We start from the raw sequence: 16,945 nt of genomic DNA, 5'->3' as shown, positions 1-16,945 counted from the left end.
AAGCCTAAGGGCCAAAATGCCAAGCTAACACGATCTCGGCGCAATAAGACCCAATCACCTTTGAGGCATGGATGAACTTCAAAAGTGAACTATAAGTCACTCCCAGATCCTAAGGGCCAAAATGCCGAGCTAACACGATCTCGGCACAATCAGACCTAGTTGTCTTCATGACATGGGTGAACTTCAAGTGAGGAGTGTAAGCAGCTCGGGCTTAAACCCCACTAAGCATAGCTTGTTCTAGTACGATGATCGAACTACAGAATAACCAATGAGCATATATTTCAAGTACACGTGGTAATCACTTTGTCGTGTACCATAAAGATTCCTTAAATGGTTTAAGGAACAGTTCAAGATAACAATTTTCGAGGAGTCCTACTTCGGGTATGTAGCTCTAATAGCTTGGGTGTTGAGATCGCCTTAGCAAAGATAAAGAGAGCACATCATACTTGGAAGAAAAAAGGGAGAACTTTCATTGTCATTTCCAAAAAAAAAAAGAAGGAGAGGAAAGAAAAATGACAATGTGATAACCGAGCTAAACAACTCAGGAAAGTCTAACTATCACAGGGCACAACCGCCCAACCAAAGACCTTTGAAAGACTGGGTTTATGGCACCCAGAAGCCACCAGAAGTCCAGAGAAACACCACCTCAGGGATCCGTCCCCTCATCCTCTGGAGAGTCAAGCTCCTCTTTCTCCGCTTGGTCCGCCGTCTCAGGAGACAGACCCTTCATAGTGGTGCCGTCGAGGTTGAGCACAGAGAACTTCTTCTAAACCAGCCACGGTAGAGCTTAAACCCAAAGTGGTATGAACTCGAACCTACACCATATGAACTCGAAAATACACCATCTGCCCAAGGAGCTCCCTCTCCGTCGCCATCCTCGATGACTCCTCCATGTAACACACGCTCTCTTCAGAAAGATGGGCTATTTGAGCCTCCTGGTCATGGACGAGCAGCTCTTGAGACTCGCTCCCCTTGCGAGTGTGATGGAGCTTGCCCCAGATCCGGTCGAGCTTGCCCTGGATCTTTTTGTTAGCAGTCCGCTGGTCGATGGCAATGACGCGGTGGATGCGCATTTAGAGAGCCATGACATGGATGGAAGAATTCACCTTCTGACAGAAGAGAAGATCAGAGGATAGTGGAAAGGAGAAAAATGAGAGAAGAAAAAGGAAATGAGTCACTTACCACCATGCAGTGGACGGAGGCGAATGCGGCGAGGTCCCCGGGCTCCATATTTCCCCAGTGAGCGACCTCATCATTACTAATCGCCTTCCGGCTACTCCAACGAGCCATGAGGTAGTCGTTCACCCCTTCCCAGTTTCCCACTAGGAACCGGGGGTAAGGGCGTGGCTAGAGGGGGTTACAAGGAGCCTCCCCCTACTGAGGGAGCTCATCCCCTCCGAAATCGACCCCACTAGTTCCCTAAGGTGGGGGCGCCAAAATCTCAAGTGGAGGGGAGGATAAAACCAGCTCAGTGAACCCGAACTCAGTACCTCCTGAGGGGGGAGTCTGGTCGGGGCATGTCCTCTTCTCATGGCGCCTCTAGCTGTTCGAGAGAAGGTGGCGCGAATTGGCACTAGACATGATGGCTGCCAAGAAGAACATCAGTGTTAGTTCAGCAAGAATGAAATATATGCATGCAAATGTGAGTACGATGTCGTTAGAGAAACCACGCAACCTAAAAAGACAACCTACCCGGGCTTAGGCCGGCCTGCACGAGCTTCTCCTCGGCTAAGTAGTTCGAGCAAAGGAAGCCTACTGATGCCCAAGACAGCATCATTTTCTGAGTTTTGGGGTCCAACTCGGCCCCAGGGTCCTGGACGGTGCCCCTCCAAGTAGTCGGGAAGGGCCACCCCTCTAGGTTGTGGACCACAAAGTAATCTCGCTTCCAAGTGGGAATCTTATTCATTAGCTCATACAAGAGCTTATAGCCACGACGAGGAGAGAGTTAGTAAAAGCGCCTCTCTGGAAGAACCCCAGGAGCAGCATTTTTTATTCAGAGGATAGAGGAAAAAATATCAAGGTCCAGAGGAAGACAGTACTCATAACACAAAGATATAGTCCCAACCATGTTTCGAATGGCATTGGGATGAAGTTGGTCAATGGTGACGTTAAAGTGATTTAGCACCTCCACTATCAAGGGGTGCAAGGGGAGACGCAAGCCAGCCTCGAGTTGTTCCTGGAAGATTACTATGTCATAGGGACCATGCTCCCACGGGAAGTTGCCAGTAGGGAGGCTGTAGACCAGGTCCCCAGGGAGGCAAAACTAGCGGATTAGAGACATGAGTCTCTCCGCTGTCATGGAGGAAGGGCCAAAAGTGTCAAGATCCCTCCCACTAGAAGTAGATGCTACATCATCGGAGGCCTCCCGAGCCTCCGGGATCTGCTCCCAGGCTCCCCCCGAGCTCGAGTGAGCATCGTTGTCATCCTATCGCCCCAGTGGTAGGTGTGGTATGGGTACCCAAACATGGGTGATAGTGATTGGAACTCACCAGAAGAGACGGAATGAAGCAAACTAAGGAATTCGGGTAGACTAGATGAAGTGTGCGACCTCAGAATCCAAAGACAGCAAGATGGCATGGGAGAAAAAGAAGCCCAGGAGGCCCCCCTATTTATAGTCTCCACCCTCCCAAATCGGCAGCCCGGATCAAAGCAGATCCAACGGCTCGCGAGCACCCTAACCGCACGCCTTTTGTAAACTAAAGAAGATTGGCGGCATGTCCTCTATAATTAAGGTAATTGCGACCGCATGACATTCAGAGATAAAATCCACTTCATCACATTTTCATAATCCGAAAAGTCAGGAAAGTCAGAAAATCTCTTGATTCCCACGAATGCATTTAATGTGGGCATTCAAATCAAGTTTTAATTTCGGTCAAATCAGTCCATCGCGCTTCATAAACTCCCCGCACTAAGACAATGCCCTTAGCCCGAGGAGTGGGGGGCAATTGATGGAGGACGATTTGACCCAACCTATGAAATGGTGACACATGGACACTGACCCAGCATGAAGCGATAGCACAGCGCTATAGCTTGGTATGACCAAGTAACAGGCCCACAAAGCAACTCGATACATTGTAGCTCATGAAAGAAGCTCACCGCAGTGCGAGCCAGGGTTCCCCAAGCTACCTTTGAAGAGATACTCTGAGGCAACTTTAGCTCGCAAGCTAAAGTTATTGGCTCATCCGAGCTCCCAAGCAAACAAGTCATCCCAAGGACCAATCCTACTAAGGGTAGTCCTGGAGTGTTCCAAGCTCGCTACAAGATAGTCTGCGAATGAGCCGCATGAGCACTTCCTTAGGAAGCTTCTAACTAACTGACCGTATCGGTCAGACTGCGCCATGTCCCTTACTAACGGTGTAGTTCCAATCCTTTCGATAGTCTGCATCCATGTCTCTCAGCAGGCAAAAGGCGTGCCTTCCACTTCAGAGACGTGTCATTCACTCGAGCAAGACGTACGCCACAACGGCCACCTGCGCAGCCCTGGCAGGTAACGGTTGTGGTAGGAGCCCTGTGGTGATTATGCCCAACCTGACGTGAATGTCCCTATAAAAGCCCTCTGGGTAGAAGAGAAACTTCTTCTTGAGACCTCTAATCTCTCGAGTATAGTGAGAACGCGCTATCTGCACTCTTAGCCTTCGTCTCTTTCTTGCTTCTCCTTTGGAGTACTAACTTAAGCATCGGAGTATCCCCACCGGGTAAACTCCCCAAGGATTCTTCTTCTTCTTCATCTCAGGTACCTTTCAGGAGCCACGTGAGTGCCTGCTAGTAGTGACCGGATCGTGCTACATCAGTATTGAATCACATATATTTGGTGATCCCTTTCCCGAATCACTTATACTTGTTTTAAGTACGTATTTGGGTGAAGATGCTTAGCGAATCATTTCTCCAAATCGTGTAAATATTTATAAATAAGTAACTATTTGAATAGTACTTATTATTAATATTTGGGATCCCTTTTCCAAACCACTTATACTTATTTTAAGTAATTATTTGGATGAGGATGTTTGACAAATAACTTTTCCAATAAGTCGTTAATTTTAGGGAAAAGTACGGGCAGGCCCATTGCAGAATTTTGAACACTAGGCCAGCCCATACAAAATTTACAATCACTCTCGAATTCAACTTTTGAAATTATAAGACTGATTCCCATGCCATTTAAGCATCACACTTTTACCTATGCTTTTCCTATGAGGTGGTAATCCAACTTGGATTATATGTCATAATAACATTTATTTAAAATTTTATTTTGAAATTTACCCTTAAATTGTAAAGACTAAAATGGCCCTGTTAGGGCCACAGTCATTGTTCTCTCCTGCCTTCCCTATTCTCTCTCTTTCATTCTCTCACACTCAACTCTCATCATGTTTCTTCTTGCAACTTTTCCCTCTTCTCTCACTATCTTTCGATGTTCTCACAGTCTCAGCTCTCTTCTCTTCTGCTGTTTCATTGCAACTGCAAGTTCTCCTCCCTAGTGGTGCCCCTCATTCTCACTCTCATTTTCTCCTCCCTCACTCCCCCCTGTCTCTAGTTCTCAATCTCTCTTGCTCTCACTTTCTCCCGTTCTTGCTATCCCTTTTTCACACTCTCATTTTCTCCTCCCTCACCCCCTCAGTCTTGCTCTCCCTTTGTTGCGCCCTCACTCTCTCCCTCTATCAGTCTCTCTCGCTCTCGCTTTCTCTCGTTCTCTCTCTCCCTCTCTCCCACCCTCCCTCCCTCTCGTATCACTTTCACTCGTTCTCCCTCTGTCACGCTCTCCCTCTCTCCTATTCTCCCTCCTCTCTCTCTCTCTATAACTCTCTCCCATTCTCCCTCTGTCTCACCCCCACTCTCTCTCTCTCCCAGTCTCCCTCCCCCTCTATCTCTCTCCAGCGCTCCCTCCATCTCATTGTCCCTCTCTTGCAAATTTGTGGTCGAGGTCAAATCTAGAGGCATTGGAACTTGTCAGCTGGAGGCCATTTCTTGTTGTTACATAAGTTGAATTTTCCAAGTAGCATTGTTGCTTTTTTCACTTCTATTCCTGTCTCAATATATACCAGGTGAAGGACCATCTTAATTGTTTTTGTTTCAGGCGCAGCATTTGTCACTGCTCCATCATTTTCTCTACCTTATCCATCAAACTAAAGTTTTGGCCAATACATTGAGGCCTTCCCTAATCGGAGGAAGGTATCATTTTTAACACTTGTGTCACTAACAGGTATTTGATAATTTCTTTGTATGATAGTTGAATTTGTTATAGTCAATCAAAAAGTCCTTTCAAATAAATTTGATTTTTGGTTCTTTTTGCATTTCTATCACAGTAAATAGGCTGTAATTTTTATATAAAAAAATTGTTAAGTTGTGTTTAATGCTGATTCATTCTTGTTGAATGTGCATTGGAGAACGAGTGTACATTAGTTTACACATGGAAAAGAAGATCAAGCAAGTGTGTGTTTGTAAAATTTCTTCTATGGAAGGTCAATCTACTTTGGTTATGAAAATGTCTCTCCAAAATTAAGATGATAGTTTAGTGATAATCACTCATAACAAACATTAATAATCACATATTGTTTTGTTGTAAACTCTAGGAGGGTGTTTGCCTTCTTAGCATGCTATTCAAATTCCTATTATAAAGAGCCAAATTGAGTTAATGAGAAACACTAATTTGTATGTTGAATGTCCTCAAATCAAAGAAACCTAAATTTTCTTACATAAGGTGAGAATTCTGGCTAAAATTAAAATAGTAATTAAAAGTGATGTAGGAAAAACTTAAATGGGAATTGATGAAGGAGAATTCGGCCCAACCTCATGATAGGGGAACACATGGATGTGACCCGGCATAAGCGATAACTCGACATGGTCAGATTGGCATGTGGACATGACTCAACTTGAGCGACAGCTCGCTACAAAGAGAGCTCGGGTAGGTAGGTACCCCGAACTAAAGTAACTTCGAGCTAAGATCGTCTCGGTACTAAATCGCAACAAAATGAAACCAAGTTCATTACAGATTGTACCCAGACCAATGGATCACCTTGGTCCAAGGGCACTTCGGCATTCATGTCCGAGTAGACCTAAGGAGCACAAGCTCGAGGAGCTCGCTACCAGTCATCTTGCCAACGAACAGCTCGATATCCTACAAGCAACTCACCTACCGTTCGGACCTCTGAATGGAAACCTCGAGGAGCACACCCCAGTACTCTGTATCCCACAGGGTCGTACCTCGTAATGGTCACATTGGTTCACCAACTCCCCAATTCTAACGGGAAGGGACAGTATTACCGTTTGATGGCATTTTGCCCACATAACAGGCAAGCAAGTCCCATCATAGCTGGGATCCGATAACTGTTCCACCAACCCGCATGGACCCCAATATATAAAGAATCCCCCCTAGGGGCGAGTTACGTTCTATTATTATATCCAATAGGGAGCAGCCAGATTACGCCACATCAATTGGCGACGTCTTAGGGAAGCTTGTTACTAAAAGCCTTTTTATCTCCATTTCAAAAACCCCAAACTCAAAAACCAAACCTATGGCTTCTTCCAGTAACGCCGGATAGCACAGAGGAGCAAACATCTTTGGGGGGCAACCTCAGTACCCAACTATCTGTGTAGGCTAGTTCACCATACCGCTCCCTGCAGGCGGCATCCCAGCACCTATTGTGCCTCAACCAATTGAGCCTATGAATGCCCCATTTCCCCTTGTAGTGGGGACAACCTCTGTTGAACCATCCATAGTCCCCCCACGAGTAGGACAAAACTGAAGGGATGAGAGATCCATCACATGGACGCCCAAAAGTTGCGGATTAGGGTGGGCGAATTTCAAAAAATTTCTCTCCGTTCAACTGGGAGTCATATTCCTTATTTCAGAAAAATCAAAATTTTCAAGGATCACTCTTGAACCATGAATTGAACCAGATTTGAAATGAAAAAGTAGGAGAGGGATATAGCGGATACAGAGAAATAATATCTCTCAATGGAGGTGTTCACGCCCAAAGAAGATCACCAAAGACTGCTCCCACTGAAGATGACACAGTGGATGGAGGAGCAAAATCAACAAGGTTCGTCCTACAAACCGAATTCCTCAACAAGAATCCAATGGAGGCAGTGAGCACAACTTCCTATCAGCCTTTCAACAAAGACTGATGTCAAGATCCAATCTTGATCACTCCTACAATGTTGGAGAATGAACTAGCAGTATGGCAATGGTAGGAAGGGATCACAAGGAGAAGGCGTAGTCACATTGTGTATTCTTCTCTCTATAATTCGAGATCTGGTATCTCGGGAATTTCTGGGATGATTTGGATGGTTCACCCCCTTCCTGCTTTACAAGTTTAAAGAGGCTAGCTCCTGATCCTATCAGGAGTTTTCTAATTCAGATCATTATCTGAATTTGGACTCTCTTTAAGTGATAAAGATAACACCCTTATCTTATCTATGGATTAGACCAGCCTTCTCCTAATCTTATCAGGAGGTTTCCTTATCTGAATTCATATCTGGTCTCTCTGAGTGGATACAATGGATTCTATCCCATCAGCTGATTTAATCCCAGATCCGCACCCTCTATTTAACTAATTAAAATAGGCCAGTTCGAAATGGGCTTCAGGCCCAATAAGTCTATGCGATCAAAAACTGCTTCCAAACTGCTGCCCAGTTGGGCTTCTCTGTATGGCATGGGACCCAAGCATTGATCTACACATCAGCCACATGGTTTCAGCCTAGCCTTTGTTACAAGGCTTGGCCAAATACACTGTTGTGGGCAGTGCACCCCCTGAAACCCATCACATGGGCTTCTATTGGGCCCAGCACTTACATTAAGTGGTCCCTGGGCCAAGCCACCTTATAAAAACTGAGGGACTATGGGCAGATGCAAGATTAGCCCATCAGGCATTACCCTCAGTGGCCTTACACTTAACCTCTCAGCCCATAATGATCAAACATTGCCCAACAAGAAAGGACCTCTCCTTCAGCTGCATGGAATAGTGTTGCACTCTCTGCTTTAATGGATCCCAAGAATTAAAACCTTTTTGAAAACATTTTAGAAACCGTAATATATATACTTTTATATCTCATATAAAATATATTTTGCAAAAAAAATCTCAATGATTGAAATTGGCGACCAACAGTCTTGGTTTCCATTAGAGAGAGTGCATCCCCGATCATTACCTTTATCCGACAAAGGGGCTGATCCTGTCACTATGATCACCCACTCTGATGAATTCTTAGATTGTCCCAACGTACCCAGGTTTTGACCCCTGCTTAGGATCTCACTGATTGGCATATCAAAGATAGCCCAATCCGACACCTAGTGCAATATCATAATCGAGTCTAGGGGTCAGGTGTAACTTTCCAGTTTTGCCCATTAATCTCCAAAGTCCAGGGCAATACTAAAAATCTGGTCTAATTCAAAGATTTAATTAATCCTACACACATGTGCCTTGGGTCTCGTCCTGGCGGCTGAGACAGGCCACCCCAACCGACTTGGTAGCACATCAGTGTCAGCCTCATCAGGATAGGTCTCCCCAAACTGACCCACAGACTGTGAACATTCTAAACTAAAACGAGTCTCATTAAGTGTCCAGTTTAAGGGTATAACACAGAAACAAACCACAAGAACATTAATCAAATATGCACTTTATTCATTTACAATAAACGTCAAAAGTACATGATTCTGATTGAAACTAAGGGCATACAAAGACTGTCTAACAGCTCCCACTTGCACATAGGTCCAATCTGGTACAAGCCGGAGTCCCATGCTTTCCACGTGTTTCTCAAACACATTTTGTGATAATGGCTTCTTCAATGGGTCTATTACATTTTCCACTGACGCTACTTTCTGTATCAGGACGTCCACTCTACCAACAATCTCCCGCAGTACATGGTACTTCCTCTCGATGTGCTTTGACTTCGAGTGGGCTCGTGGCTCCTTAGCCTGAGCAATTGCTCCATTATTGTCACACAACAACAGAGTGGGTGATGTGCTGGATGAAACTACTCCCAAGTTGTGAATGAACTTCATCCACACAGCTTCTTTAGCAGCCTCGCTTGTGGCAATGTATTCGGCTTCGGTTGTGGAGTTTGTGGTGGACCCCTGCCTTGCACATGATCCAATAGTGAAAACATATCCAGATGTAGTCTTTCTATCATCTGGATCCGACTAGAAATCGGCATTAATATACCCTTGCATCTATAGTGAGCTACCATCAAATACAAGACAAAACTCTTTTGTCCTTCGAAAGTACTTGAGTATGTTTTTCACAGCAGTCCAGTGCTCCTGCCCTAGGTTGGCTTGGAATCTTCTTACCACACTCACTGCCTGAGCAATGTCAAGGCGAGTGCACAGCATGGAATACATGATGCTCTCTACAGAAGAGGCATAGGGAATGTCCTTCATGCCCTCAATCTCCTCAGAAGTCTTGGGAGACATCTTCTTGGAGAGAGTGACTCCATGCCTGGAAGGAACATTTCCTTTCATGGAGTTCTTCCTTGTTGTATCTTTTAACTATTTTGTCAATGTAAGCAGATTGGGATAATCCTATTATCTGATTCGATCTATCTGTATAGAGTCAAAGACCTAGTGTATAGGAGGCTTCTCCAAGATCTTTCATGAAGAATTGCTGGGAAAGCCATACTTTCACCGTAGTCAACATTCCTACATCATTCCCAATGAGTCGAATGTCATCTACATACAAAACCAAGAAAATAACCTTATCCTCACTGGACTTCTTGTAAACACATGGCTCATCTGGATTCTGCTTGAAGTCAAACAATTTGACAGCAAAGTCAAAATGGATGTTCCAACTTCTAGAAACTTGCTTAACTCCATAAATGGATCTGTTAAGTTTACACACCATGCGATCTGACCAGCAGCAATGAAGCCTTGCGACTGCCAAATCTCATAGTCAGGAATGCAGTTTTGACAACCATTTGCCAAATCTCATAGTCATGGTATGCAGCTACAGTTAGCAGGATCCTAATGGATTTAAGCATGGCCACAGGCGAAAAGGTTTCCTCATAATCAATGCCCTCTTTCTGAGTGTACCCTATCGCCACCAGATGAGCTTTGTAGGTCTCAACCCTACCATCGGGGCCCTTCTTCCTCTTGTTAATCCATTTGCAACCAATTGCTTTTACCACAAAGGGCGGATCTACTAGAGTCCAGACTCCATTGGTCTCCATTGAGTCCATCTTGCTCTCATGACCTGCACCCACTTCTAGGAATCTATGTCCAACATAGCTTCCGCGTAAGTCACGGGATCCTCTTCACTAGTCAAGGTTTCTACCAGATAACTATCCTGGTCATAACCATAACGGACTGGTGGCCTAGATACCCGAGTGGATCTTCTAGGTTGGACACTACCTGGAACTTGTAGGACATCTCCCACTGCTCCTGAGCTCTCCTCATCAAGAACTACTTCCTGACGATGGGTGTCCAGGATGTAATCGGTTTCCAAGAATTGTGCATTCCGGCTGCAGAACACTTTCTGATCACTTGGGTCATAGAATAGGTAACCCATAGAGCCTTTCGGGTGGCCTACAAATAGGCAACGGCTGGTCTTGGATTCCAACTTGTCTGCACTCCTTCTTTTAACGTGTGCGGGACAACCCCAAATCTTCAAGTGTTTGACACTTGGTTTCTTTCTGGTCCAAATTTCATATGGAGTGTTCGGAATCGATTTGGTTGGAGCCCGATTCAGCACATAAATCGCAGTCTCTAATGTATAACCCCAAAAGGATGTGGGTAACTTTGAGTGTATGAGAAGTGATCAGACCATATCCAATAAGGTTCTATTCATCCTCTTTGAAAAACCGTTAAGTTGTGGTGTAGCAGGAGGAGCCAACTGTGATACTATCCCAATGTCCTTCAAGTAGTCCCTAAATTCGTCAGAGAGATACTCTTCACCTCGATCTGATTGAAGGGCTTTAATTTCTCTCCCTAACTGTTTCTCGACCTCTTGTTTGAACACTTGGAACTTTTCAAAGGATTCAGACATGTGTCTCATTAGGTACACGTAACCATATCGTGAGAAATCATTGGCAAAGGTGATGAAATTCACGTGTTGATTACGTGTCCTAACACTTAGGGGACCACATACATCACTATGTATAAGGTCAAGTATGCTTGTACATCTTTCAGGCTTACTGTTAAATGGTCATTTCGTCATCTTACCTTGTAGGCATGTTTGATTCATGTTGTTTGGTTTAATTCTGTGTAAAACCCTAAAACTGGACATTTATAGAGACTCGTGTTAGTTTTAAATGTTCACAGCCGTTGGATAAGTCTGGGGAGATTTATCCTGCCAAGGCTGATACTGGTGTGCCACCAAGTGTTGGGATGGCCTGTCTCAACAACCAGGGTAAGACCCGAGGCACATGCAGTATGGGATTACTTGAATCCTTGAACCGGACCAGATTTCCAGTATTGCCCTAGACCTTGGAGACAGATGGGCAAAACTGGAAAGTTACACCTGACCCCTAGACTCGATTATGACACTTCACTAGGTGTTGGATCAGGCTACCTTTGATATGCCAATCAGTGAGATCCTTAGCGGGGATCAAAACCTGGGTATGTTGGGGCAGTTTGAGAATTCATCTGAGTGGGTGATCATAGTGACAGAATCAGCCACTTTGTCGGACAAAGGGTAATGATCGGGAATGCACTCTCTCTGAAGGAAACCAAACTGCCGGCAGTTGATTTCAATCGTTGGAATTTTGTTTTGCAAAATTAATATATATATATATATATATATATATATATATATATATATATATATATATATATATATATATATATATATGTACGGTTTCAAATTGTTTGCAAATGGTTTTAATTCCCGGGATCCATGTGAGAGGAGAGTGCAGCACTGTTCCTTGCAGCCGAGGGAGAGGTCCTCTCTTGTCGGGCAGTGCTTGATCATTAAGGGCTGAGAGGTTAAGTGTAAGACCATTGAGGATAATACCTGATGGGCTAATCTTGCACCTGCCCACATTCCCTGGGTTTTTATAAGATGGCTTGGCCTAGGGACCACTTAATGTAAGTGTTGGGCCCATAGGGTCCATATGATGGACTCAAGGGGTTCATTGAGTTTTTCAGTGAATTCGGCTGGGCCTTGTATTAAAGGCTAGGCCGAACCCATGTGGCTGGTGTGTAGATCAATGCTTGGGTCCCACGCCATACAAAGAAGCCCAACTGGGCAGCAGATTGGAAAGTAATTAGACACTGAACACTTAATGGGCCAGAAGCCCATTTCGAGGTGGGCTGATATGATCACCCATCCTTGGGGCGAATCTGAGATTAATGTTAGTAAAAGGATTGGGCCTTTACCCTTATCCACTCTTGGGGACCAAATTCAAATTAGATTTGAATCTGGTAACCTCCTGATAAGATTAGGAGTAAGCTAACTTTATCTGCCGATAGGATTAAGATTGTCCCCTATCCAAATACTGATTTGGATTGGAATAAATCCTAAAAAGGAGGTTTCTTAATCAAGAAGAAAAAAGGAGGAGAAACCCTAACCAAAAAAGAAAGAGAGAAATTCAACAGATTTCGAATCAAGAAAAATCGCAAGAAAGGTTCCTACGAATTGAGATCAGATCTCATACTCCAAAAAAAAAAAAGGCAGTTCAACCTTTTCGCCTTTAGAGTTCTCCTCCTGCCGCTGCCATCTCCTTTGCAAGATTAGATCTTTGCAGAAAAGAAAGTCAAGAAATCTATTCTTGACATCAGTCTTGCAAGAAAGACTGAAATAGATTCAGTGTTTAGTGCTTCCAGAGGATACTTGCGAAGGATCCCGTGTGTAGGACGCACCCTGCTGGTTCTGTTCCATCCACAGCTATGTCATCTTCAGCAGGAACGGATATTGGAGCATTCTTTGGGCGTGAACACCAACTTTGGGAGATAGTGCTTCTCCGGATCAGGTATATTCCTCCCATTTGTCTTTTGGTACAGATCTGGTTTGATTATGGTTCAAGTAGGATCCTTGAATATTGTATTCTAAATTTAGGGAATATGATTCCCAGTTGGGAGAAGGCGGGAAAATTTTTAAAATTCGCCCACCCATTCCACAACCTTTATGGCGTCCATTAGATGGATCCTACCATTCTTTCACCCCTTGTACAAGTATGATAAGTCTTTCGACCCAAACAACCACATAGATAACTTTCAGTCCCAGATGCATCTCACCGGGGCAAACGAAGCATGCATGTGTGTTGCCTTCTCCACAACTTTCAAAGGGGTAGCCCACACATAGAAACATCGCACCCGGTACAGTTAAAAGTTGGGCACAGCTCATACAATTGTTCACCTCGCACTTCATCACTAGTAAGAAGTGTCCGAGGTCGCAAGAAAGTCTTCTTAGTATAGTCTAGAGGGAAGGAGAGTCGATCCGAAGCTACATCAAATGCTTTGACGACACTTGCCTACTTATCCCAGACTTAGACCCGGCCATGAGACTCACGGCAGCAAAAAAGGGGATTATTCACCGAGAATTCAAGTGGCTTATGGTGGCGAACAAACCCAAAACATCACAGAGTTCCTGAAGCTCGCCGATCAGTTCATCGAGACCGAGGAAGAGATGAACCAATGAACTGAAGCCCCAACAAATAAAAGAAAGAGGGAGGACCACAGTTCGAACAACGGTGGCAGCAAGAGAAAGAAAAGCAAGTCCCCCACCATGGGAGGGAATAGGTCAGATTTTCATCCCCAAGCTCCCTCAATTGAAAAAACAAGCTTCACACCCCTCAACATAAAGCGAGGGGAAATTCTCCTGGCTATCAAGGACGTTTCCTTTGTGAAGTGCCCCCCCCCCGGTTGAGAAGCGATCCGACCCATAGAAATAAAAATGTATATTATCATTTTCACAAAGACCACCGTCATAGCACCGGAAACTGTAAAAACCTCCGCAACGAGATTGAAGAGCTCATCCGTCGCGGGTACCTAAGAAACTTTGTATAGAAAAATAATAAAGGCAAGATAGATCTGCGAGGGGAGCAAAAGAAAGATGCTCCCGAGTCCAGCAATAGGTCGAGTGAATAGAGACAACTGCCTAAAGAAAGACCAGTTCGCGGGATAATCAATACGATCACCAGCGGGTCGGTTGTCGTTGGTTTTTCCATAGCAGCAGGAAAGACTTCAATTTCTGATTTAGAACGCGAAGAGCAAAACCCTCCAAAGCGGTCGTAGCCTGAGGACCCTATATTCTTCACCGAGGATGACGTAGGCGGGATTCAGTACCCCCACGATGATGTGCTGGTCATAAGAATGAAGTTCAACGACTTCGAAGTCAGGCGCATCCTGGTAGATTCAGGGAGTTCGGCTGATATCCTGTTCAAAGGCACCTTCGACAAGCTACAGCTCTGGGAAAGTGACCTCCAGCCCACAAATACTCCCTTAGTGGGCTAAAGCGGAGAAGAAGTCAAGCCTCTCGAGTGAATCTCTTTACCCATAGAGGTCGGTACGTGGGCCAACATCGTGAGGTTTGAGCATGCATTTCCCGTGCAATGCCATTGTGGGATGGCCCATCACTCTCATGCTTCGCGGTGGTATCTACTTACTACCTGGCCATGAAGTTCCCCATAGACTTTGGAGTAGGGGTAGCTCAAGGTGACCAACTCAAGTCCCAGAAGTGCTATGTTGCCGCTCTCAAAGGGAAGGCCAAGCTGGCAGATGACCTAGAGTTAGAGTGACCTATGGAGTACATCGAGGAGCGAGCCACACCAACTGAAGGGACAATCCACATCTCAAACACAGTGGAAGATCCAGCTAGAACTCTCCAGGTTGGAGCTGCAAACGAAGAGCCTCTCCACTCTCGGCTGGTAAGTTTTCTACTCAAGAATTTAGATGTGCTTTTCTGGTCCATGGCAGAAATGCCCAGTATAGATGCTAAGGTTATAACTCACAGGTTGAACATTGTTCCTTTAGTCAGGGAAGATAGTCGAGAAACTCCTCACAGTCAATTTCATCAGGGAGGTGCACTACCCGAGCTGGGTGGCTAACCCCGTTCTGGTAAAAAAGGCCAATGGTAAATGGGACAGGTGCGTCGATTACACCGACCTGAATCGAGATTGCCCAAAGGATTGTTTCCCTCTCCCTAAGATCAACCATCTAGTGGACGTGAACTCAAGGTATGAGTTGCTGAGTTTTTTGGATGCATACTTGGGCTATAACTAGATCAAGATGGACCCCACTGATGAAGAAAAAACTGCATTCATAACCGAGCTAGGACTGTACTGTTACAAGGTTATGCCCTTCGGACTAAAAAATTATGGGGCAACCTTTCAAAGGCTTGTCAATAAACTTTTTGAGCCATTGATCAGCGATAAAGTTGAATACTATGTAGACGACATGGTCATCAAAACCCAATTCTCATACTGTTTAATAAGAGACTTGCAATGTGATTTTGAAATTCTGTGCAAGTATAGTATGAAGTTAAACCCTAGTAAGTGTGTCTTTGGTGTCACCTCGGGTAAATTATTGGTTTACATAGTTAACCGGTGGGGCATCAAAGCAAACCCCAAAAAAATCAAGGCTATCCTAGAAATGAAGCCACCTCGCAAGTTGAAAGAGGTTCAAAGGCTGAATGGTCGCATGGTCACCTTAAGCCGCTTCATGTCCAAGTCGACAAATCGTTGCCTGCCCTTTTTTAAGGCAATCAAGAAAAGTAAAGACTTCAAATGGACTAAAGAGTGTCAGCTCGCCATTGACAAGCTAAAGAAGTACCTAGTTAGTATCCCGGTTCTGACCTGATCCAAAGAGGGCGATGTTTTAAAGTTGTACCTCTCCGCGAGTGATGAGGTGGTCAGCTCGGTACTGATAAAAGAAGTAGATCAGGTCCAATGATCTATCTACTATGTGAGTAAAGTTTTGTAGGATGCAGAAACCAGGTACCCAGAGATCGAGAAGCTGGCGTATGCAGGTCACGACAGCTCAGAAGCTTTGTCCGTATTGCCAAGCCCACACTATCATAGTCTTCACAAACAAACCTCTGAGCCAAGTCTTACTCAATCCCAAGGTATCTGGCAGATTGACGAAGTGGGCCATCGAACTCAGCGAATACAACCTTCAGTACGAGCCTCGAACGGCGATTAAGGCCCAAGCCTTAGCCGACTTTGTAGCAGAATGTACCTTTACCACCATAGTCCCTGAACTGATGAAGCTCGAACACAAAGAGGCGGCTTCAACCAGTACAACACCAGTCCTGATTGAAGAAATACCAACTTGGGACGAGGAGCCCGGGATCCTCCATGTAGACAACTCATCCAATCAACAAGGAAGCAAAGCAGGCGCTGTTCTACACAGACCAAGCGGGGTGAAACTGGAGTACGCACTTCGATTTGAGTTCGTAGCATCCAATAACGAAGCTGAGTATGAAGCACTACTTGCTAGGCTCACATTGGCGAAAGAGGTACAAGCAAAGCACATCGTCATCTGTAGTGACTCCCAACTCATGGTCAACCAGGTCACTAGAGATTATGAAGCCCGCAACCCCACCATGGCCGCTTATTTGGCCAAGGTCAAGGAAGTTCTACAAAGCTTCCAGTCATACTTCATCAGGCAGATTCCAAGGTCCGAGAACGCTGAGGCAACACCATGAGGACCATGCACAAAGAGAACCTACCTCGGCCCAACATTCTCAGGGGGGCAGAAGAGGTTGCTCCCGTTACACAAATAGAGTCGAGCTGGATTGACCCACTCGTGAGCTACCTACTTCACGAAACTCGACCCACAGATTGCAATGCAGCTAGATGGGTAGAACGATAAGTATCCAAGTACATCATTATAGATGGATGGTTGTACCGAACATCCTACACACTCCCCTACCTGTGCTGTTTGCGACCTTCAGAGGCTAAGCTCGTCCTCCATGACACCCATGAAGGCCTATGCGGCAGACACTTGGGGGGCAGGGCTCTCACCCAGAAAGCGCTACGGCAAGGATACTACTAGCCCACGATGAAGGCGGACGCACTCGAACTC

At 45.2% G+C, this 16,945-nt stretch overlaps 1 protein-coding gene across 1 annotated transcript; it reads left to right on the top strand.

Moving 5' to 3' along the window:
* The first annotated feature begins 14,661 nt into the window (after positions 1-14,661).
* On the top strand, positions 14,662-16,565 carry LOC148871712 (uncharacterized). The gene is made up of 2 exons (XM_088970048.1): positions 14,662-14,787; positions 15,849-16,565. The coding sequence occupies exons 1-2, from the start codon at positions 14,662-14,664 to the stop codon at positions 16,563-16,565; spliced, it is 843 nt and encodes a 280-aa protein (XP_088826174.1).
* Positions 16,566-16,945: the final 380 nt, after the last annotated feature.

This window comes from Nelumbo lutea, chromosome 2, assembly GCF_056320005.1.
Source record: "Nelumbo lutea isolate HS-2025 chromosome 2, American lotus-T2T, whole genome shotgun sequence".
NCBI lineage: Eukaryota > Viridiplantae > Streptophyta > Magnoliopsida > Proteales > Nelumbonaceae > Nelumbo > Nelumbo lutea.
The sequence above is the reverse complement of the archived record's forward strand: the minus strand, read 5'-3'. Positions and strand labels throughout refer to the sequence as shown.